Genomic DNA, 16,725 nt, shown 5'->3' on the forward strand with positions numbered 1-16,725 from the left:
GCAGGAATGAAATGGGTTTAAAGCAGTGAGTCTCAACCAGGGTGCCACAGAGCTCCAAGATCCTTTGAAGGAAGTGCTGAAGCGAGAGGCAGTCAGTGAGGTACAAAGAGATAAACAGATATGCACAAGTTCAAGCTTGACCCTGACCGGCCAGTCCCCCATTCCCCGTGCCGGTCCCCTCTGCAAGGAAGTAAGCACTGTAATATTAGTTTCTGAAATTGGGTGCCACTCAGTGCACAAAAGGAGTGGAGGGTGCCTCAACTCCAAAGAGACTAAGAACCACTGAGTTGAGAGAAAGCCAGTAGTCCTAAACCAAAGGCATGGCTACAGAATGGAAACAACAAGGACATATACACGGGGGAACAAGGTGTAGGTGAAAACAAAGCACAAACAATAATCCCCCCTTCCCATCCCAAAAGTTACACTAGGGTTAAGCATGCAGACAGCCCAAATGGCTTCTATCGCGTGATCTGAAATAACTAAACAGCAACCCTCCTCTCCAGGTTCATGCAGTTCCTTAGTCATCTTCAGCCTAAGTAGAATGGAAATGTGCCACGTGCTCTAGCCAGCTCTCCAGTGTCTCCAATCCAGGAAGGGAGCAGAGACCAGATCGTTTCAACCATGATGGAGAGCAGGGGTCAAGTACAGCTCTGACTATTTACCAGAGAAGTGTTTTCCAATGATTTTAGCCCTGTTCCAGGATTGGGTATTTTCTTTTGTTAAAAGCAGGAAGAGCACACACCGACTGCTGCAGCTTCCTGAGCCTGACGAAGGGTTTTTGAACCCGAAAGCTTGCTTAATAACTATTCTCCAACCATTTGGGTTGGTCTAATAAAAGATATCAAATTCACCCAAGGAACCTTGTCTGCCTATATCCTTAGACCAACACAGCTACAACCTAAACCCCTGAAATCTTGCACCGCTCTTATCCTGTTTCTCCCATTATTTCTGTGTAATGGGGTTTGTAGCCACGCCAAGGGTCCACAGAGCTCTGCCATAACAATGTCTGGTTGCAAGCACAGTGTGGTCATAACCCACATGGTAGGAAGGCCTCACGTGGAAATGTATATCCGTGCTCCTCACCTCTGCTGCCTCCACCTGCTGCTTGATGATGGATGGATCGATGCCTGGGCTCTCCAGGTCGTGCACAATGTCCTGTGTGTCTTTGATGGTTGTCAGGAGGGCTGCCATGTCATACCAGAACTTCTCTGCCAGTTCCAAGACATCAAGGAACTTTATTTCACGTTCCTCTGCTCGAGCTTTGATGTCTTCCCAGAAGAACACCATCTGATCCAATTTATCCTGGATTACTGAGGGGAAAACAAACCACAGTGAGTAAGGACTCCTTATTCTAATCCTGTTGTGAGCAAGAAAACCCGATTACTAACCAAAGTATTTGCATACAAATGCTTCACAGCTAGAAACATCTGACAGAACATTCGAACAAGAGTTCAAGATGGCCAAGACTATCAGAATATTCATTCACAAAGAAGCCAGAGGATATGAAAAACGCCGAGATACTGCAACAAAATCTTTATATAGCCACAGAACAGCGCTACCATAGGCAACTTTAGGACAAATTTGCCCGTACGCTCCCTCCAATCAAACTCCGCCTTCTCTCCTTCTAGCATGAAATCTCTGCACTCGGATAGCTTGTGGGCTTGCTGTCAAGACTGCCAGCAAAGGTGCCAATTACTGTCAGTTGGGTTTCTGTGATGGGGACATTTTGCCCCCTTGAATTAGGGACGGAGCTGATATCAACATCTTGCATCCCACTGGCCACTGAGAGCTGTCACACAGGAACAGCTTGTGGTTACCATTGAAATGGGCTGGGTTTGAACCTATTCCTGAGCCAAAGGCTCCTCTCAATACCATTCCCCTAGGAATCAAAATAAATCAGGGCAGCCTACAGGTATAAAACACACCACCCTTGCCATAACAACTACTATATTTAATTGCATAGCATGTGCACCTTTTCCCCAAAAATCAGCTCCCCAAAACTAGGGTGCATGTCTTAAATGGAGAAGATGATTTTCTGACTGGAATAGAAGCACTCTGCTTTGATTCCTGCCCACAGCAGCAGTGGCATTTCTATTCAGGCAGCTGAGGGAGTCAATTGATGTAATGGTTCTTCATTCTTCAGGTGTTAACGATCATCTCGCTTTCAAATGGTCTTGATGTTCCACTGATCAGGCTAACCTTTCTTCTGGCAATTTTGCTATCTTTTAGCTGCGACTGGTCTCTCTTCTCCTATTTCACAGCCTTGCAAATGATTTTTAGCTCTTTTCAAAATCACAGATCCACCCATGGAGAACAGTCTTGGGAGGATGAGTGAGCTGAATATCAGGCTCTAGCCCTGCTCTATGTAGCCATAACTCTCAAAAAATCTTTTCTTCTGCCTTGCCAAAAACAAGATGCACATCATACTTAGGGGGTGTGGTACGCAGGGGAAATGTGGCATATGGGGAAAAAAAATGCAAAAACCAAACATGCCTGAGATGCCTAAGCCATACCTTTTGCTGCAAGGTCCTTGTCCGCTCCCTGCGACCGTGCAATCAGCTCCTCCCCACGGCGTTTCAGTGCCTCAAAGGATGGCTGCAGCTTCTCCAGCTCCATTGTGGCATTTTTGTTGTCGCTGATGCACTCCCGGATTTTATCGACTTCTGCAGGGATTAACGGCGGCACGCGCAGCCGAGAGGAGAGGTTCTCCAGCGTCTCCAGCATTGGCTCGATCTTATCATGGAACTGGAGAGAGGCATGTCCATTAGGCAGGTCAGATAAGATTGATTAAGCAGGACTGCATTATTCCCACCAAGCACAGCATGCCCTGAACATTACGCTCAGCGTTCTATCTGGTTAGAGAGAAATATCGCTCCCTGTAATACCAGTTCCACCTGCAGCTTCCAATTCGATTCCTGGCACTGGTTTTATTTGTCACTCGCAGCTATATGCCGAGTTAGACAAGATCGCAGCTAGATCAATGTACAGAATAGACAAACAAAGCCATGAACCAAACACAGCAGCGATGTGTCGTTATCCCGCAAACCACCCGATTCCAGCATACCTGGCACCCCTCAATTAGGAGATGTGCAACAGGACCGAATCACACCAGATCCAATACGCGTGCAAACACGCAGGTGGAAATGTGTGTGCGTGCGTTTGGTGCAGACCAGAGCCCAGTGCAATTCTAGCCTAGAAGCCATCCCGACACAACTGCAGCAAGACGGTAGAAAGCGTATGCGCATGCAAATGGGAAAAACAATGGGGTGCTACAAGTGCTAGGCCTTCAGCTAAGCAAAAGCAGATGCCTGGGCTTAATGGGAAAGGAAGGAGGCTTGGCCACCTGTTAACTTTAGCTTTACAGATAAAGAGCTGCAAGTCAGAATGAAAGGAGGAGCATAAGGAGAAGTTAGTATTCTAACTTGCTGTATGGGCCAGGGGACTGGCGCTGTGATTTTCTCAGCTCGTCATTATGAGAGAGGGAACAACAAGAAGAAAAGGGGTTCTAGGTGCAAAACGGCTTAGCGCAATAAGCATGAGCCAACCAACCCAGCTCAGCTAGGGCAGCAAGTTGTACGCGTGAGCGTAGACCCCTTTTACAGTAAAATCCTCTTTGTACAGAACATGTTCGTTCTAAGCAGAAGCTCACTGTACGTGAAGCTGCAGGCTGCATTGCAATGATAGAATTCAACGTGAAAGTCATTTCAGCACAACAGGTTGTTCTCAGCAGATTCTGCTGTATAGAAATGTACACTAGAAACCTGGGTATAAAATAAATTACGACGCTAGGCCAAAAAATGAGTATGTAAATGAGCAGCTAACTTGGTGAGGCTTACCTCCGTAATCTGCAATGGTGGGGCGCAGTCAACACAACAATGAAATGGGACCATGTGGGGAAGACAGGAACAGGCAGCAAAACACAGAGATAACACATTCCACAATGTGAGTGAGAGATGAGACGTGAAGTGTATTGTGGGGGGGAGGGGAAAAACTCGGAGTTAATACAAGTGCAAACCCAAAGAAGTGACTAAACAATACAGATATTAAAAAAAAACCCAGACACGACATAAAACCTGTGCTACAGTCACTGTAGTTATTGAAACACAGCTGCAACCTCTAATCCCCGGGGCATGCAAGAGAAGATCTTTAGATCCTTGCTGAACTCCAGTTTGCACGATCCCTGCCCTTCCCTTCACACTGCTCTTTTTTCCACTTCACTGCTCCTCAGGAGATGCCCATTTACAAGGGATGATGATTAACTCTCCCATATAAAGGATCTTGTCGCTGTTCATTACACGCACAGAAGCTTCCTCCTTATTAGGAAACAGCCTCAGCTCTCTCAGCAATTCTTAGTGTCTCTCTGGACCCTTCCAGTTTGGGCACATGCAAAAAAAAGCCTTTTTAATGAGGAACATTATTGAGGCTGTAAAAATTTACAACCCTATTTACCCCCTCAGGATCCAGCGCTTTCAGCACAGCATTTGCAAAATCTACCAACAGAAGCCTTCACCTCTACCTCAAGTACTGTGCAGAGCACCACGGATGCCCCGGCCTGCTGACAAGCACCTTCTCTGAGCACAGACGATGCTACGTCATGGTAATAGGACAAAACTAAACTTCCTGGCCTGCTTTCCCAGGGCCGGGGAAGCAATAAACATCACAAAGGCAAGCTCCGGGCAAGCTTTGTGCGCAAGGAGCAACGTACCTGAGTGGACTGGGACACAGCTTCATCTAATGCCAGAGCCCGCTGGCACACCTCCTCCTTGATTCTGGCGTACATGGCCTCTGCTGTCGTGTACTTCTCCTGCACCATCTCACCTTCCTCAGGGTTGAGCTCCTTGAGCTGCGGTCCAATTTTCAGCAGCTTGTCAATATGAGGCTTATGTTCGGCAATAGACTCCCTCAGTTGCTAAAGAATGGGAACACAGATATAGGGTGGTTTGAGTCTGAATCCACGTGATATGGTTACTTTGTACAATGTCCGTTCGACTGAAAATTCATGCTACAGATACTCCAGGTAAATCCTGAACAACTCTGTCTCAAGTGCACAGTGCCGGGGTATTTCCGAGGTATCACCCACCACCGCAGCCAGAGGTCATACTTGAAATTTGTTCTGTCCAGCCATTTGAGGACTCTCCTATACCCCGGTGTTATTTCTGCACTTTGGCCCACACCACCAGGCAGTTCTTGGCTCCCACACCACTGAGGGGCTGACCCTAAGGAGGTGCATCTCTTTCAGACAGAATGCTTGCTCCTCCCCACGCACTGCCTTGCTGTGGCCATCTTAAAGCCAGAAGGCAAAATACAAAGACAATGAAATTTTGCTGAGTTTGCACTGAAAATGTCTGTGTCAATTAAAAACTGCTTACTGCAGGAGGAAACAAATACCTGAGACGGACTAGATCTGTAAGTGCTGCTGTTGTATTAGGTAGCCAGAAAGCCCCAAAATAAAGAGCTCTTGATCAGCTGCCCATCACCTGCTTATCTGCAAAACGCACTGACTGGCCACTCCTAGCTCCGTTGGCCAGAGGCCTCCCTGTTACACACCTGGCTAAATCTTTTCTGCCAGGTATAGAGGATGCAAGGGAAAAACCTCCCTCCTTACCCTCATATCCTCCTGCTGCTGCTTAAGCTGCTCGTGATCAATAGCCGGAGGGGGCAACTGGGCAATCAGCACCTGCGTCTCTTCAATCCACGGATTCAGCTCTTCATACGTCTCCCAGAATTGGTTGACCAGGACCTGTGCCCGCTCTAAGCGGGCATAGCGCTCCGAGTTGAGCTGGCTAACAGCTTCATACTGCTTCACCAGAGACTCTGTTTTCTCCTAGATGGAATGGGAGAAGAACACAGAGTTGGTGCTGGACAGAGGAGCAAAAAAAATAAGCCAGCTAATGGGAGCAAACAGAAGTGGTAGAAGACACTTGTGGTGGAGTTGGGTGATACTGGATATCAGAAATCATTCGACAAGCAATTTCCTATAAACGTCGCAACACAATTAAAAAGCCAATAAATGGGAAAAAGATTTCAAGTGGGAGTGTTTGGAATGACTGCAGGTGGGTTGAATTTAAAAACCAAAAGGAAAAGAAACAAGGAAACAGATGCAAGAACTGTATGGTCCACTTCCCACGCCACGTCTTCAATGCATCACTTGCCAGGAGTAGATCTATTTGAAATGCAGGATCTAACCTTCTCCTTTGCACAATACCCATGTGCATCAGAGGCGCTGGTTTACCTGTAGAACTGCTTTCTGTTCCTCCCCGCATGTTCCAAAGATCTCGTTTCGCTGGCTGAACAGCTCATCCATCGAATCTTTGTGCCGAATGATGTCTATGGAAAAAGCCTGTGGGAAGGAAATGTTCCAAAAAGAAAAATCAGAATAAACCATAAGCTTCATCTCCAACTGAACCCTTTGCTCTCCCAAGGTGGCTGTACTGGGGAGTGGACACCAGGTGCTCTGTCAAAGCAGTCAGATGCCTGACCCCTCACCGACTGGAGGCCACTTCTACCACGCAGATGAGAGACAGATTGCAAATACTGGATCAGATGTCCTACGGCACGCTGAAAAACCAACTTTGTAACACAGTCGCATTTCCTTCTCAACTGTGCTTTGGAGTTGCATTCTCCTTGCTAACTTGCCCTCTCTTTCAAAAGCAGGGCAAAAAAATGGTTGAAACGAGAGATTGTGTTGGACTCAGAGAAAGCAGGGTCCACCTTATGCTCATTTATGCAGTACATCAGGAACTCACTACAGCCTTCCAGAAAGCATCCTTCCTAAAACCCCAGAGGCAACGGCAGAGCCAGGAGAAACCGACTGACTTCTATGCACCTTACAGAAAAGGTGGAGAGACAAAGTATTGGATGGATCCCACTTCTAATCCTTCCACTAATTTGCTGTGAGACTTTAGGTAAGTCAAACCATTGGAGGTCTCAGGTTTTCCATCTGCAATCTGTTTCATGGGGGTATTACAGGCTGGATTTTATGTAATACTTCAACGTACTTGGAGACAAAACTGTAGGTGGAAGAAGGTGCAGTAGTGCAAATAAAATGTATACCCGAAGGGTCATATGATTATAACAAGATCCTCACAAGGAGCTGGAAGCTAAGCCTAGCTCAAATTACCTTCATATGTGCTGGCTGATTCCCTCACCATTTTAACAATGATTTTTTTTTTTAATTCACAAAATCCAATAAGAATTTATGTTTCCATTATTATAAAGCCCCCAGAACCTTTCATTTGAAGCCATGCCTGAGGGAGCTGTTATTAACTTATTTAGCAAGTGTATTTTTTTTTCTATAATCTTCTATAATCTCAATGCATTCCATTGCAATGAGGTGGTCATCACTCCCTAAAGAGGCAATTTCCCATGTCTCTTTGCCCCAAATGGGGACGTCAGGAGGGACTCCAGAGCCACTAGAATGCTCCACTGAAAGGAACGGGAATTGAAAAGCAAATGTTAACTACATGTTAAACCAAATGCCGCATTTCCCTATCGACATTACATCTGCCATCTTTTGTGACCTTCACACCCAGATCTTTACATCCATGTTAGATGCTTCCAAATGAAGCTCGTCTCCCAAAAGGAGATTAAAAACCACAGAGCTCTAACCACGATGTTCAGTACTAGACACTTAACAGGGAGTCGATAAGATGGCTAAACACTCCGCAGTCTGGGGTCAGGGGTGCAATATGGTGCTAAAAGTAAGTGCATGTACAAGCAGTGGTTGGGCATTAAATGGAGCTATAACTGCTATTAATGCAACTCCATCTGGACTCTGCACACCACCATTTCATGAAAAGTAGCTCCCTGTGGGCTACCACAGAGAATCTGCAAAAAGGGGGGAACCTCAAACACACATTTATTCGTGCGAGTAGATGAAAGTTTTGCTAGCATTACCATAGATGGTCTATATGCCCTAAAGGGAATGCAAAGAGAGATAATTACATCTGCACAGAGTTTTATCCCCCTTAAATTAGGGTTGTACAAAGACAGAAGTTAATAAGCCAGTGAAGGAAATGTGCAGAATCTTATAGATTCGAAGGCGTCTAAAAACAGAGGTCTAAACAACTGGAAGCTTGTAGAAGTGGGATGCATGGCAGGCCTGCGGTTAAAGCAGTAGAGTCCTCCATGTGAGGAGTTGCTTGTGTCGAAACACAGGTAATTTTTAACCTATTTGAATGATTCTGTGGTACTCAAAAATTCAGGTATATCTGCTAGATAGGTGATGCTTAGTTGTCTAAATCACCATTTTTTCATAGATTCATAGATGTTAGGGTTGTAAGGGACCTCAACAGATCATCGAGTCCGACCCCCTGCATAGGCAGGAAAGAGGGCTGGGTCTAGATGACCCCAGCTAGATGCCTATCTAATCTCCTCTTGAAGACCCCCAGGGTAGGGGAGAGCACCACCTCCCTTGGGAGCCCGTTCCAGACCTTGGCCGGGTTCTTGTCTGTCACTTGTAGAGGAGATGGGCGTTTTGCTATTCTCTGGTGTTTCCAGACCCAGCTGCGTAAAACTACCATGTCTCTTCAAAGTAAGATCGTGTTACAATCCACCCAAAAAAGTCTCCACCCTTCCACCCAAATGATTCACCTTCCAATACCCCAAATCACCCAGGCCAATGAGCTGGCCCATACTTTGTCGTGCTCTATGGAAGCAAACGCATTCTTCCCCAGCTAAAGCTGAGCTAATAAACTATCCATGCTTCCTTTCCAACACTGGCTCTAGCCAGTGAATTCATTTCTGCTTTTTGTGACACACCAATTAGTTGTTCCACTGGACTCAGCACCTCTGCTTCAATGAGGCACTTTCTTCTCTTCACTGCCCTGGACAATTAGCAAGGTTTTGTCCACTCCATCATGTAACAAGGCAAAGAAGTGCATGCACCGTGCACGTACCTTTTGGACCTGCAGCTGGGCTGTGGTTTGGTCTTGCTCCAGACGAATTGGACCAAGGGCCATCAATTTCCGTTTGGTCTCAGTCACCCAGGCTAATTCTGCATCAGCAGCTTGCTCATACTAGCAGACAGGGAGAGGAGACGGAGCGCAACAAGTTAGCGGAGCACACAGCGAGGACAGCATCGATACAGGCACACCAGCAAACACGACACCGCGACATACATCTGCTACAGCAGGGACAGCGGTCTTGCAGGGCATCTCGCCTCTCAGGGAAGCGTGGCACCACTGCACACATGGTACTCACGCATGGCTGTAACACAGCTGCCTCTAAGTGCCCATACGCTCAGTTCTCCAGGGCAGCACAGTATGCACTCAGCAAAAGTGTCCACAAGACACCGAGGTCCCAAATAAAAGCAGTGTGGGTTCATCAAGAACACCGGGGAAACACGCAGCAACATGCACACATAACAGCAGGTCTGACACCGCGCAGAGCAAGGACACGGCTGGGCACTGAGCTGCAGATGCCACATACAGGCAAGAGAGGCAGGGAAAAACAGGACCTTAATGCCAACACTCACAGGTACATTTGACTGGGGAGGAAGTTACCCAATGGATTTAGGTTTGTTCAGCCTGTTTTTTTTCATGCCAAGCAGAAACAACCGCTGCTTTACTTTAAGTGGTCAATAATTGTTCAGCAATACTGTGGGAACATCTCCACGGAGAGATGCCCCCTCATCTGACAGTGATAAATGTCCGAAAAGGAGGCTGCTCCTTTTGACAACCATCTGCTTCTGGCTTTGTGCAGACTGCAGCAGAGACCAGACTCTTTCACGCAGTGAAACTGCAGTGACAAACTACATTTTCCTCCCAGTACGAGAGATTTTAAGAGGCAGCACCCCTCCTTGCATGAGATTACAGAAAATAGCCCTAGGTTTTATACATGTGATTCATAATAGACAGGCCAACTGTGGAAAAGGTTAAATGTTCAAATACTCACTGAGATTTCAGTGCACTTTCTAAACTTTGCAAACATAATCCATAAGTATTGGACTAACCGCAGGCAGCCATTGAAGAGCGACTCTGGCTGGAACAGGGTACTGCTGCTTTAGCAGGTTTTGAAGCACAGAGCAGCACTGCACCGACCACATAGCACTGCAGAATATAATAAAGCAAGCCACCCACGCCTTGAAAGCTCTCTCTCTCTCTCTCTCTCTCCACAGGGAGAGAAACCCCTCTTTTACATGGCCATTTTTCTGGGTGCGTTCTGCTTGGGCTCAGAGCCCCTGGCATGGAGCACAGTCATCACTGCACTGTCCAAGCCACAGAAAACAGGACTTAACAAGATTCATATTCTGGGTACGTCCACATGATAGCAGAACGGAAGATTTAAATTTCTGAGCCTGGAAGTCACCTCTTTTGGACAGTCTGCGCGAGAGCTGCAGCACTAGATTCATACACAACTCGAAAAGGCGCCGGGTTGGCTCATCAAAACAGCCCAAAGCTGGACTGGTGAGAAACCAGCTCAATTCTGTCCACAGTTCCAGCCCGCAGATTCCCAAGACAGCTCATTTCTCAGCATGGGTTTACGTTCTGCTTTGGCTCCCCCAGCCTGCAGCGCTCATTCCTCAGGCTGTAGTCATACTGCTTGGGCCGAAGTGGTGGTGAGTCAGCTGCCTTTCTGGAGACCCCCTCTCCCCAGCGTGTTACCCAAGGAGGAAGCTGGCTTTAGAGCATTACCTGCTGAGACCTTTGTATAGCAGCATCGATTTCTTCCACTCGCTGCTTGATGGTGTCACTGACCAGCTTGTACCGCTCGTTGGTATCAGACACGAGTTTATCCAGCCCTTCGCGGGCTCGCCAGGGCACCAGCTCCAGCAAGGCACGGCTCACTTCGTTCACGGTGTCGAGCACCAGCCTGCGCTCCATGACCTCCTTCTTGAGCTCCTGAAACCCACACAGACAGAGCATACCGAGTACTGTGCAGTCTACTTTCACCTACTGCACAGAAAAGGCCGCTACCTCTGCAACAGTTCTGAGGCCAAGTTCCCTTCAATCTCTCCGATGCTGTAAGACTTGCAACGGATCTATTCACCAGAGCGTGAGCAATGCCGTTACATGGCAAGAGGGTCCAGGGCCCCGCAGGAAGAAGGACAAGGGCAGCCATACAACAGTTACATTCAAACGGTTGTGTGACCAGCTGGATGCCTCCAAACCTTTAGACCAGACTCTCTTCCTCCTTTATAAATCACTAATGGTGGCTAAGCTCATGTGTCCATACCCAGCCCTCAGGAACCAGGCAAGAATGAAGATGGAGAGGGCCTGGAGGATGGGAATCTCCTGGGCCACCAAGTCCAGCGCTCTGCTCTCGCTGGCAACCGTGTTATTTAAGCCCGTCAAGATCCATCTGAAAATGAGTCACACGAAGTTGCCCTACCTCTCCTGTTGGGAGGCTGTGCCAGAACCACTTACCTTTCAGCCTAAATGTATTCAGGACCATCTTGTTCCCATCTGCTCTTGTGCCAGCCTTCTCTTTTAACCAACAGTTATTTTTTTCTTCCTCTCCACCCCACCCCCTTCCATTCCCCCGGCACATCTGTAGATAGCAGTCACATCTCCCCCACAGGCTTCACAGACTAAAGAAGCCAAGCTCTTTTACTTTTCTCACAGAAGATCAGCTCCCCTTTCCCGTGATCATCCTGGCAGTGTTCTTCACACCTATTCCCGTTTGAATCCATTTTGCTTGAATATGAGTGACCAAAGCTGCATGGAGCATTGCAGCTCCCCCCCAGCCTTGTGGAACAGCATTAATGATTCCCTAGCTCTATCTGGAAACCCGTGACTGATCGTATTTCCCTTTCTCAAAGCCGATGTGGCAACACACGGTGAATCAATCAGTGGCTTCTACACCCAGGTCTTTCTCTTCCCTGACTGCTCTTCTTGCTATTTCTACATGGCCTCGCACGTCAGGCTATAAGACTTCATCCTATTCCTGTTACTCCAGTCCATGAGATCATTGAGCTCTTGCTGTCAACTTCTGTCTCTATTGACAATGTGCCATCAGCAAGTTTCACAAGTATACTCCTACTTTCTGAGACAAGGAAAATATTACATAAGATCGATCCCAGGAATGACCTTGAGGAACTGCATTAGCAGCGTCCCCCTAGCCTGACACTTCCCCTTCTAGCACTACCCACCGTCACACCTCCCTTCTAGCCAGCTCCTTCTGCACTGCACGGTTCTTGTACTACCTGTCATCTTCTCTACCTGAACGGATAATTTCCCATCAGGGAACACAGCGCCTGTTTTACTGAAGACCAGATAAAGTAGATCAACCCCTTACCTCTAGAAAATTAGTTCTATTTGCTAATATATCAGGTTAGCCTGGCACGATTTACCTTTTGTAAACCCATGCTGCCTTTTATCCTGTTTTCCTCTCCCCTCCATGTCTTCAATTACTCTTTCCTTTAACATTTGTTCTAAGCAACGCGTGCTATTGAGGTTGTACTAACAGGTGCCGGGATCACCCTTAAAGACAGGTAACGTTTGCTATTCCCCCATCACTCTGTGTCATTCCAAATTTGCTTAATTCATTAAAAATACTCGTTGCCAAAGCTACAGTTGCATCTGCCAATTTTTTTTTTTTTGGATGTCTGGGGTGAAGATTATCCAGTCCCCCTGACTTGAGTACACCAAGTCCTTTCAGTTTTGCTTCCACCTTGAATGTGGCAATATCCATTTCCATAACCTCACTCATTCGCCACACTGCATTTACCCTCATGTTCATCACAACCATCGTTAGCAGCAGCAGCAGCAGCCCTGCACCTTCTGAATTCTCTGACATAGCTTTCTTTGCTGATCAATCCTTTTTAACTAGGTGCTCTGCTCACACCCTTTTCAGGTGGGTATTTGTCCAGTCAAGTCAGCAGCTCTGCCCTAAAGTGTTTAAAAAAAAGCGGGGGAAATGTGTTGCAGATAGTTATTGCAACTTGGATTGATTTGAAGTAGGCCCAAGGCTCCTCTACATTCAATCCCCTAAAACTTCTTAATCCAGGTGACTGCAACAACTCACTTGCTGGCTTTAGCCAAGTCTACTGTTTGAGGATTGTGAGCCTTGGTTACAGACTGTCTTGTGTTAATCCTTTCATTTAATTTAAGTCAACTTGTAATCGCTTGGTCCAAGGCTAGTTCCCATAACTGGTGCTTCTATAATGTTGCCACTGCTTAAACTCAAGTTTAAGATGGCATCACCTCTCACTGATTTAGCGACTGTTGGATGAAGTGGGTTATACTGTTATTAGGAGCATTTGTTCTGCAATGTGTACCTGGGAAGTGAAAGTCTCTCAAAACGACAACATTACTGGACATCTCTCTCTCTAATGACCTCTACCCATACCTAAATGTGATCTTGGGGTCATTAACAGACACCCAGTGCTACCCCAGGAGAACCTCTTACCAGCACTGCCTAAAAGGAATTATGACTCGGACATTTTCTGCATTATCCAGGCTTTCCCTTATTTCTCTGCAATCTATTCAGATCATTAACATATAATGCTATCACAACCCCTTCTTTCCTCTTCACCCATTGTTTCCTGCATAGCACATATCCTTCAATACCTGCACCACGGCCTGGCAGAGGGAGAGGACTCCATCCGTATGAGGCAGGATGGAAGGAAGTTCAGAGGAAATGGCAAATGGGTATTTCCAAACTGACGTGCTTTGGGAATGTGCGAAGAGCCAAGGGCTGAGGAGTTGGGGAGAGGCAGTTAGGAAGGGCCTTGAAGATGAAGAATAGTCATTTGAATTTGATGGGGTGGGAATTGGAGGACACCTATACACGAGCACGGAGGCTGCTCTGACACGCTGGAATTTCAGCACTTCAGAGCAGACTCAATTAATCGAGTTTGCTGGACCGTGGCAATTGCACTCCAGCAGCCTCCTGTGTCTCATGTATCAGTCTCCCCATGCTTAAAAATGGCAGTAGGGCCGCTTGAACTAAAGCTTGTCGAACAAGCTTTTGTTCAAGCACCCCCGCTGCCATTTTTAAGCGCAGGTACACTAATACACAGGACACGGCAGCGCTTTAATTAGAGCAGCTCTTGAAGCCGCTGTAATTAAAACGCCGCCCCCTCCACCCCCAGAGCATGTGTACCAGTGCCTGGGGAGTCTGTAAGAAGGCTTCAAAGAAGGGAGCAACAGAGTGATGGGGAAGGAAGATGACCTTAAGAAGTGCTTACTGCATGGTCTGGAAGGTTTTGATGGGAAGAAGGTGGTAGAAAGGAGACAGTGACAGGCAGCATATTTTCTGCTTTTGTTTATGCATTAATTGGTCTTTACATGAGCTTTGAGATGTCTGCGATTCAGCAATCTATATGCAGAAAAATCACCGCTTCCCTCAGTTGTTTCCCAAAGCAAAGCACTGACACTTTTCCCTTCCACAACCCCCCTATCATTGTACTCAATGAGCAAACTGTCTCATTCTACATGATATCCTCTCCATCTCATTCACAAGTTTTCTCAATGCAATATGCAGCTGCCCCACCCCCAGTGCCTTTCCTTCCAAAGAACCACTCACCCCTGTCTTTGGCTGCTGATTTTAAAAAGCTCTCACCTTTTGCCTTTGCTGGAACTGGGGGATCTGCTCTCCAGCAGGCGACTGCCCTCCACTGGACAACAGCTCCTCCTCCACCTCGCTCATCCAGCTTGTCAGCTCCTCGTGCGTAGACTGGAATTTGGTGGCCAGTTGCCGTGCCTGCTCCAACGTCCGGAGCGCCTTAGAGCTAGTGGCTGTGATATCCGAGTAACGAGTCTTGATGCCGTCCAGCTTCTCCTGTATTAGCAGCACCTCTTCCCCTGTAAGATGGAGACGCACAGTCAGTTCTGCATGTCTAAAGCTCTGGGCTTTCTTTTTAAGCAACTTGTTGTTCTGCTATTTTAAACAGGTACTTTTAGAGGCTAATTTTTTATTCCAGATCAGTGCAAGCAAGAAGTTATTTTTACAGGCAAAAAGCTGCTCCTGCTGTTGATATTTTCCTGCCAACCAGAAACACCTCGCTTGTTCCCACAATGGAAATGAAGCCAGGAGCAAAGTCTTGTTTCATTTGGACTTGCAATAAAGTCTAAAGCAAACATTGCTAAGTTCTTGACTAATGAAAGAAAGAGAGAGTCATGTCTCTCCAGAACCAAGAGAGAGACATGACTCTCCTCCTGTATGAGAGGAGGGGAAACCAAATAACTGTGCTGGTCTTTTTTTTTTTTGGTAATAAAGATTTGTCTAAGGCAGAGGTCCTCACATTTGTTCACAGCATAGACTTCATCTCAACAGCTTGCCTTGTATCACCTCGCCTCCCCCTCATAAACAAATCACACCCACGTGGCAACGGCAGCAACTGCTTACATGGGAAAGTAATATTAAGGAAGTCCTTAGCATATTTTTAGCTGCTTTCCATGTGATTTAGCAGCTGGAAACTAGAAAACAAAAGCGTCTACCCTATATTACATGCCAGCTCCATGCAGACGGCCAGCAAATGCCTTGTAGAGGCCTTTGGAGACTTCTGCTCTACAGCCAGTGCAGCATGCTGGAGACCTTGGCATTCAGGGTCCACCAAGCAGGAAGAATGCATGAGGCACATCAGCCACCAAGCTAGATGTGAAACGACTCCTGCAGCTTCTCAAGAGTCCAAGAGGAAATTAGATTCAAGGATAAACAGCCTCCTCTGAACAAATTATTGCAGCTGACAGCAGCCAGGTTTCTAAACCAGAAGCTTGACCGAGGAAGTGGTGACTCTGAGACTTGCCCGGGGCAGGGGGGTCTGAGGAGGGTCCAGAATCTAGTCCCTTTTTCGGATTACCTGTTGTTTGTTTCAGAAGCGCTTGCCCGTTTTTAATGGCTTGGTCCACATTCTTCTTTCTGTTCACAATCTCTTCATTCAGAGCCTGAATGGAAAGAGCCGACAGCAGTTACCCACCTTGACGGAGAGGCCTTTCAGCACTGCATGTTGGAGAGAGGACACCGATCCCAGAGAAAGTGTGACCTTTCTCTTCAGCTTGCAGGGGTTACATGGACTGGCCTGGGATTTGTTGCCTCACCTTCCTCCCTTTACTCTAAGAGAAAAGGGCTGGAAATTTTCAAGGGAAATGGTGGCCAACCTTGTTCGGTGAGGGAGCGGCTTGCAAAGCAGTTGAACCATTCAGACTACGGACCACCAGGGAATAATTCTTTTGAGTGCCCTTTGGTTCTGATGTATGAACCCTCCCATGAGTTTAAGGCTGGAAGGGACCTCAAGGGTCATCAAGTGCTGTCCAACCTTAGCTTACTTTCTCTAAATCTTGAGAGGCAGACAAGGAGGGGGGAGAAACATAAACCTGTCCTAGTGCTGGTTAAAATTAAAGTCGAGAAAACTCAAAAAATGGATCAAAACAGTCAACATAGAATAAAATAAAGCAATCAAGGTGAAAGAATGGAAAATGGCAATACCAGCTGGTCAGCATGCTGCTTCTGCAGGACTTCCTGTTTGTAATCCTTTACGAAGACCAAGCTGAGCTTGTCCTCTACCTCGGCAAGCCAGTTGAGCACTTCCACCTCATCCTCCCCAAAGAGCCTAGCGTTACACAGGGCCTGATCGAGCAAGGCTGCCTTCCGGCAGCACCGATCCTCAATCTCACTGTACCGGGCCCGAAGCGTGTCTAGCTTCTCTGCCAGCACGCCGCGCTCAGCTAGGCAACTCAGGGACGAGAGGGACTGCCCAACGCTGACTGCCTGCTTCACCTCAGGGGCACGACTCTCTATTTCTTCCTCTAGCGCCTGAAAATCCAGGATGACGAAGGCAAA

At 47.1% G+C, this 16,725-nt stretch overlaps 1 protein-coding gene across 1 annotated transcript in view; it reads right to left on the reverse strand.

Annotated features, from left to right (window-relative positions):
• The window catches only part of MACF1 (microtubule-actin crosslinking factor 1), a 223,459-nt gene that overhangs the window by 29,802 nt on the left and 176,932 nt on the right, over window positions 1–16,725 (reverse strand). Inside the window, exons 58-68 of the mRNA XM_025198710.1 lie at window positions 16,372–16,698; window positions 15,746–15,830; window positions 14,506–14,747; window positions 10,635–10,841; window positions 8,898–9,017; window positions 6,233–6,340; window positions 5,606–5,824; window positions 4,706–4,909; window positions 3,837–3,845; window positions 2,514–2,745; window positions 1,084–1,310 (exon numbers count right to left, since the gene is read on the reverse strand). Coding sequence (XP_025054495.1) covers window positions 1,084–1,310; window positions 2,514–2,745; window positions 3,837–3,845; window positions 4,706–4,909; window positions 5,606–5,824; window positions 6,233–6,340; window positions 8,898–9,017; window positions 10,635–10,841; window positions 14,506–14,747; window positions 15,746–15,830; window positions 16,372–16,698 — 1,980 coding nt within the window. The remainder of the gene's footprint in view (window positions 1–1,083; window positions 1,311–2,513; window positions 2,746–3,836; window positions 3,846–4,705; window positions 4,910–5,605; window positions 5,825–6,232; window positions 6,341–8,897; window positions 9,018–10,634; window positions 10,842–14,505; window positions 14,748–15,745; window positions 15,831–16,371; window positions 16,699–16,725) is intronic.

This window comes from Alligator sinensis, unplaced genomic scaffold (assembly GCF_000455745.1).
Source record: "Alligator sinensis unplaced genomic scaffold, ASM45574v1 scaffold337_1, whole genome shotgun sequence".
NCBI lineage: Eukaryota > Metazoa > Chordata > Crocodylia > Alligatoridae > Alligator > Alligator sinensis.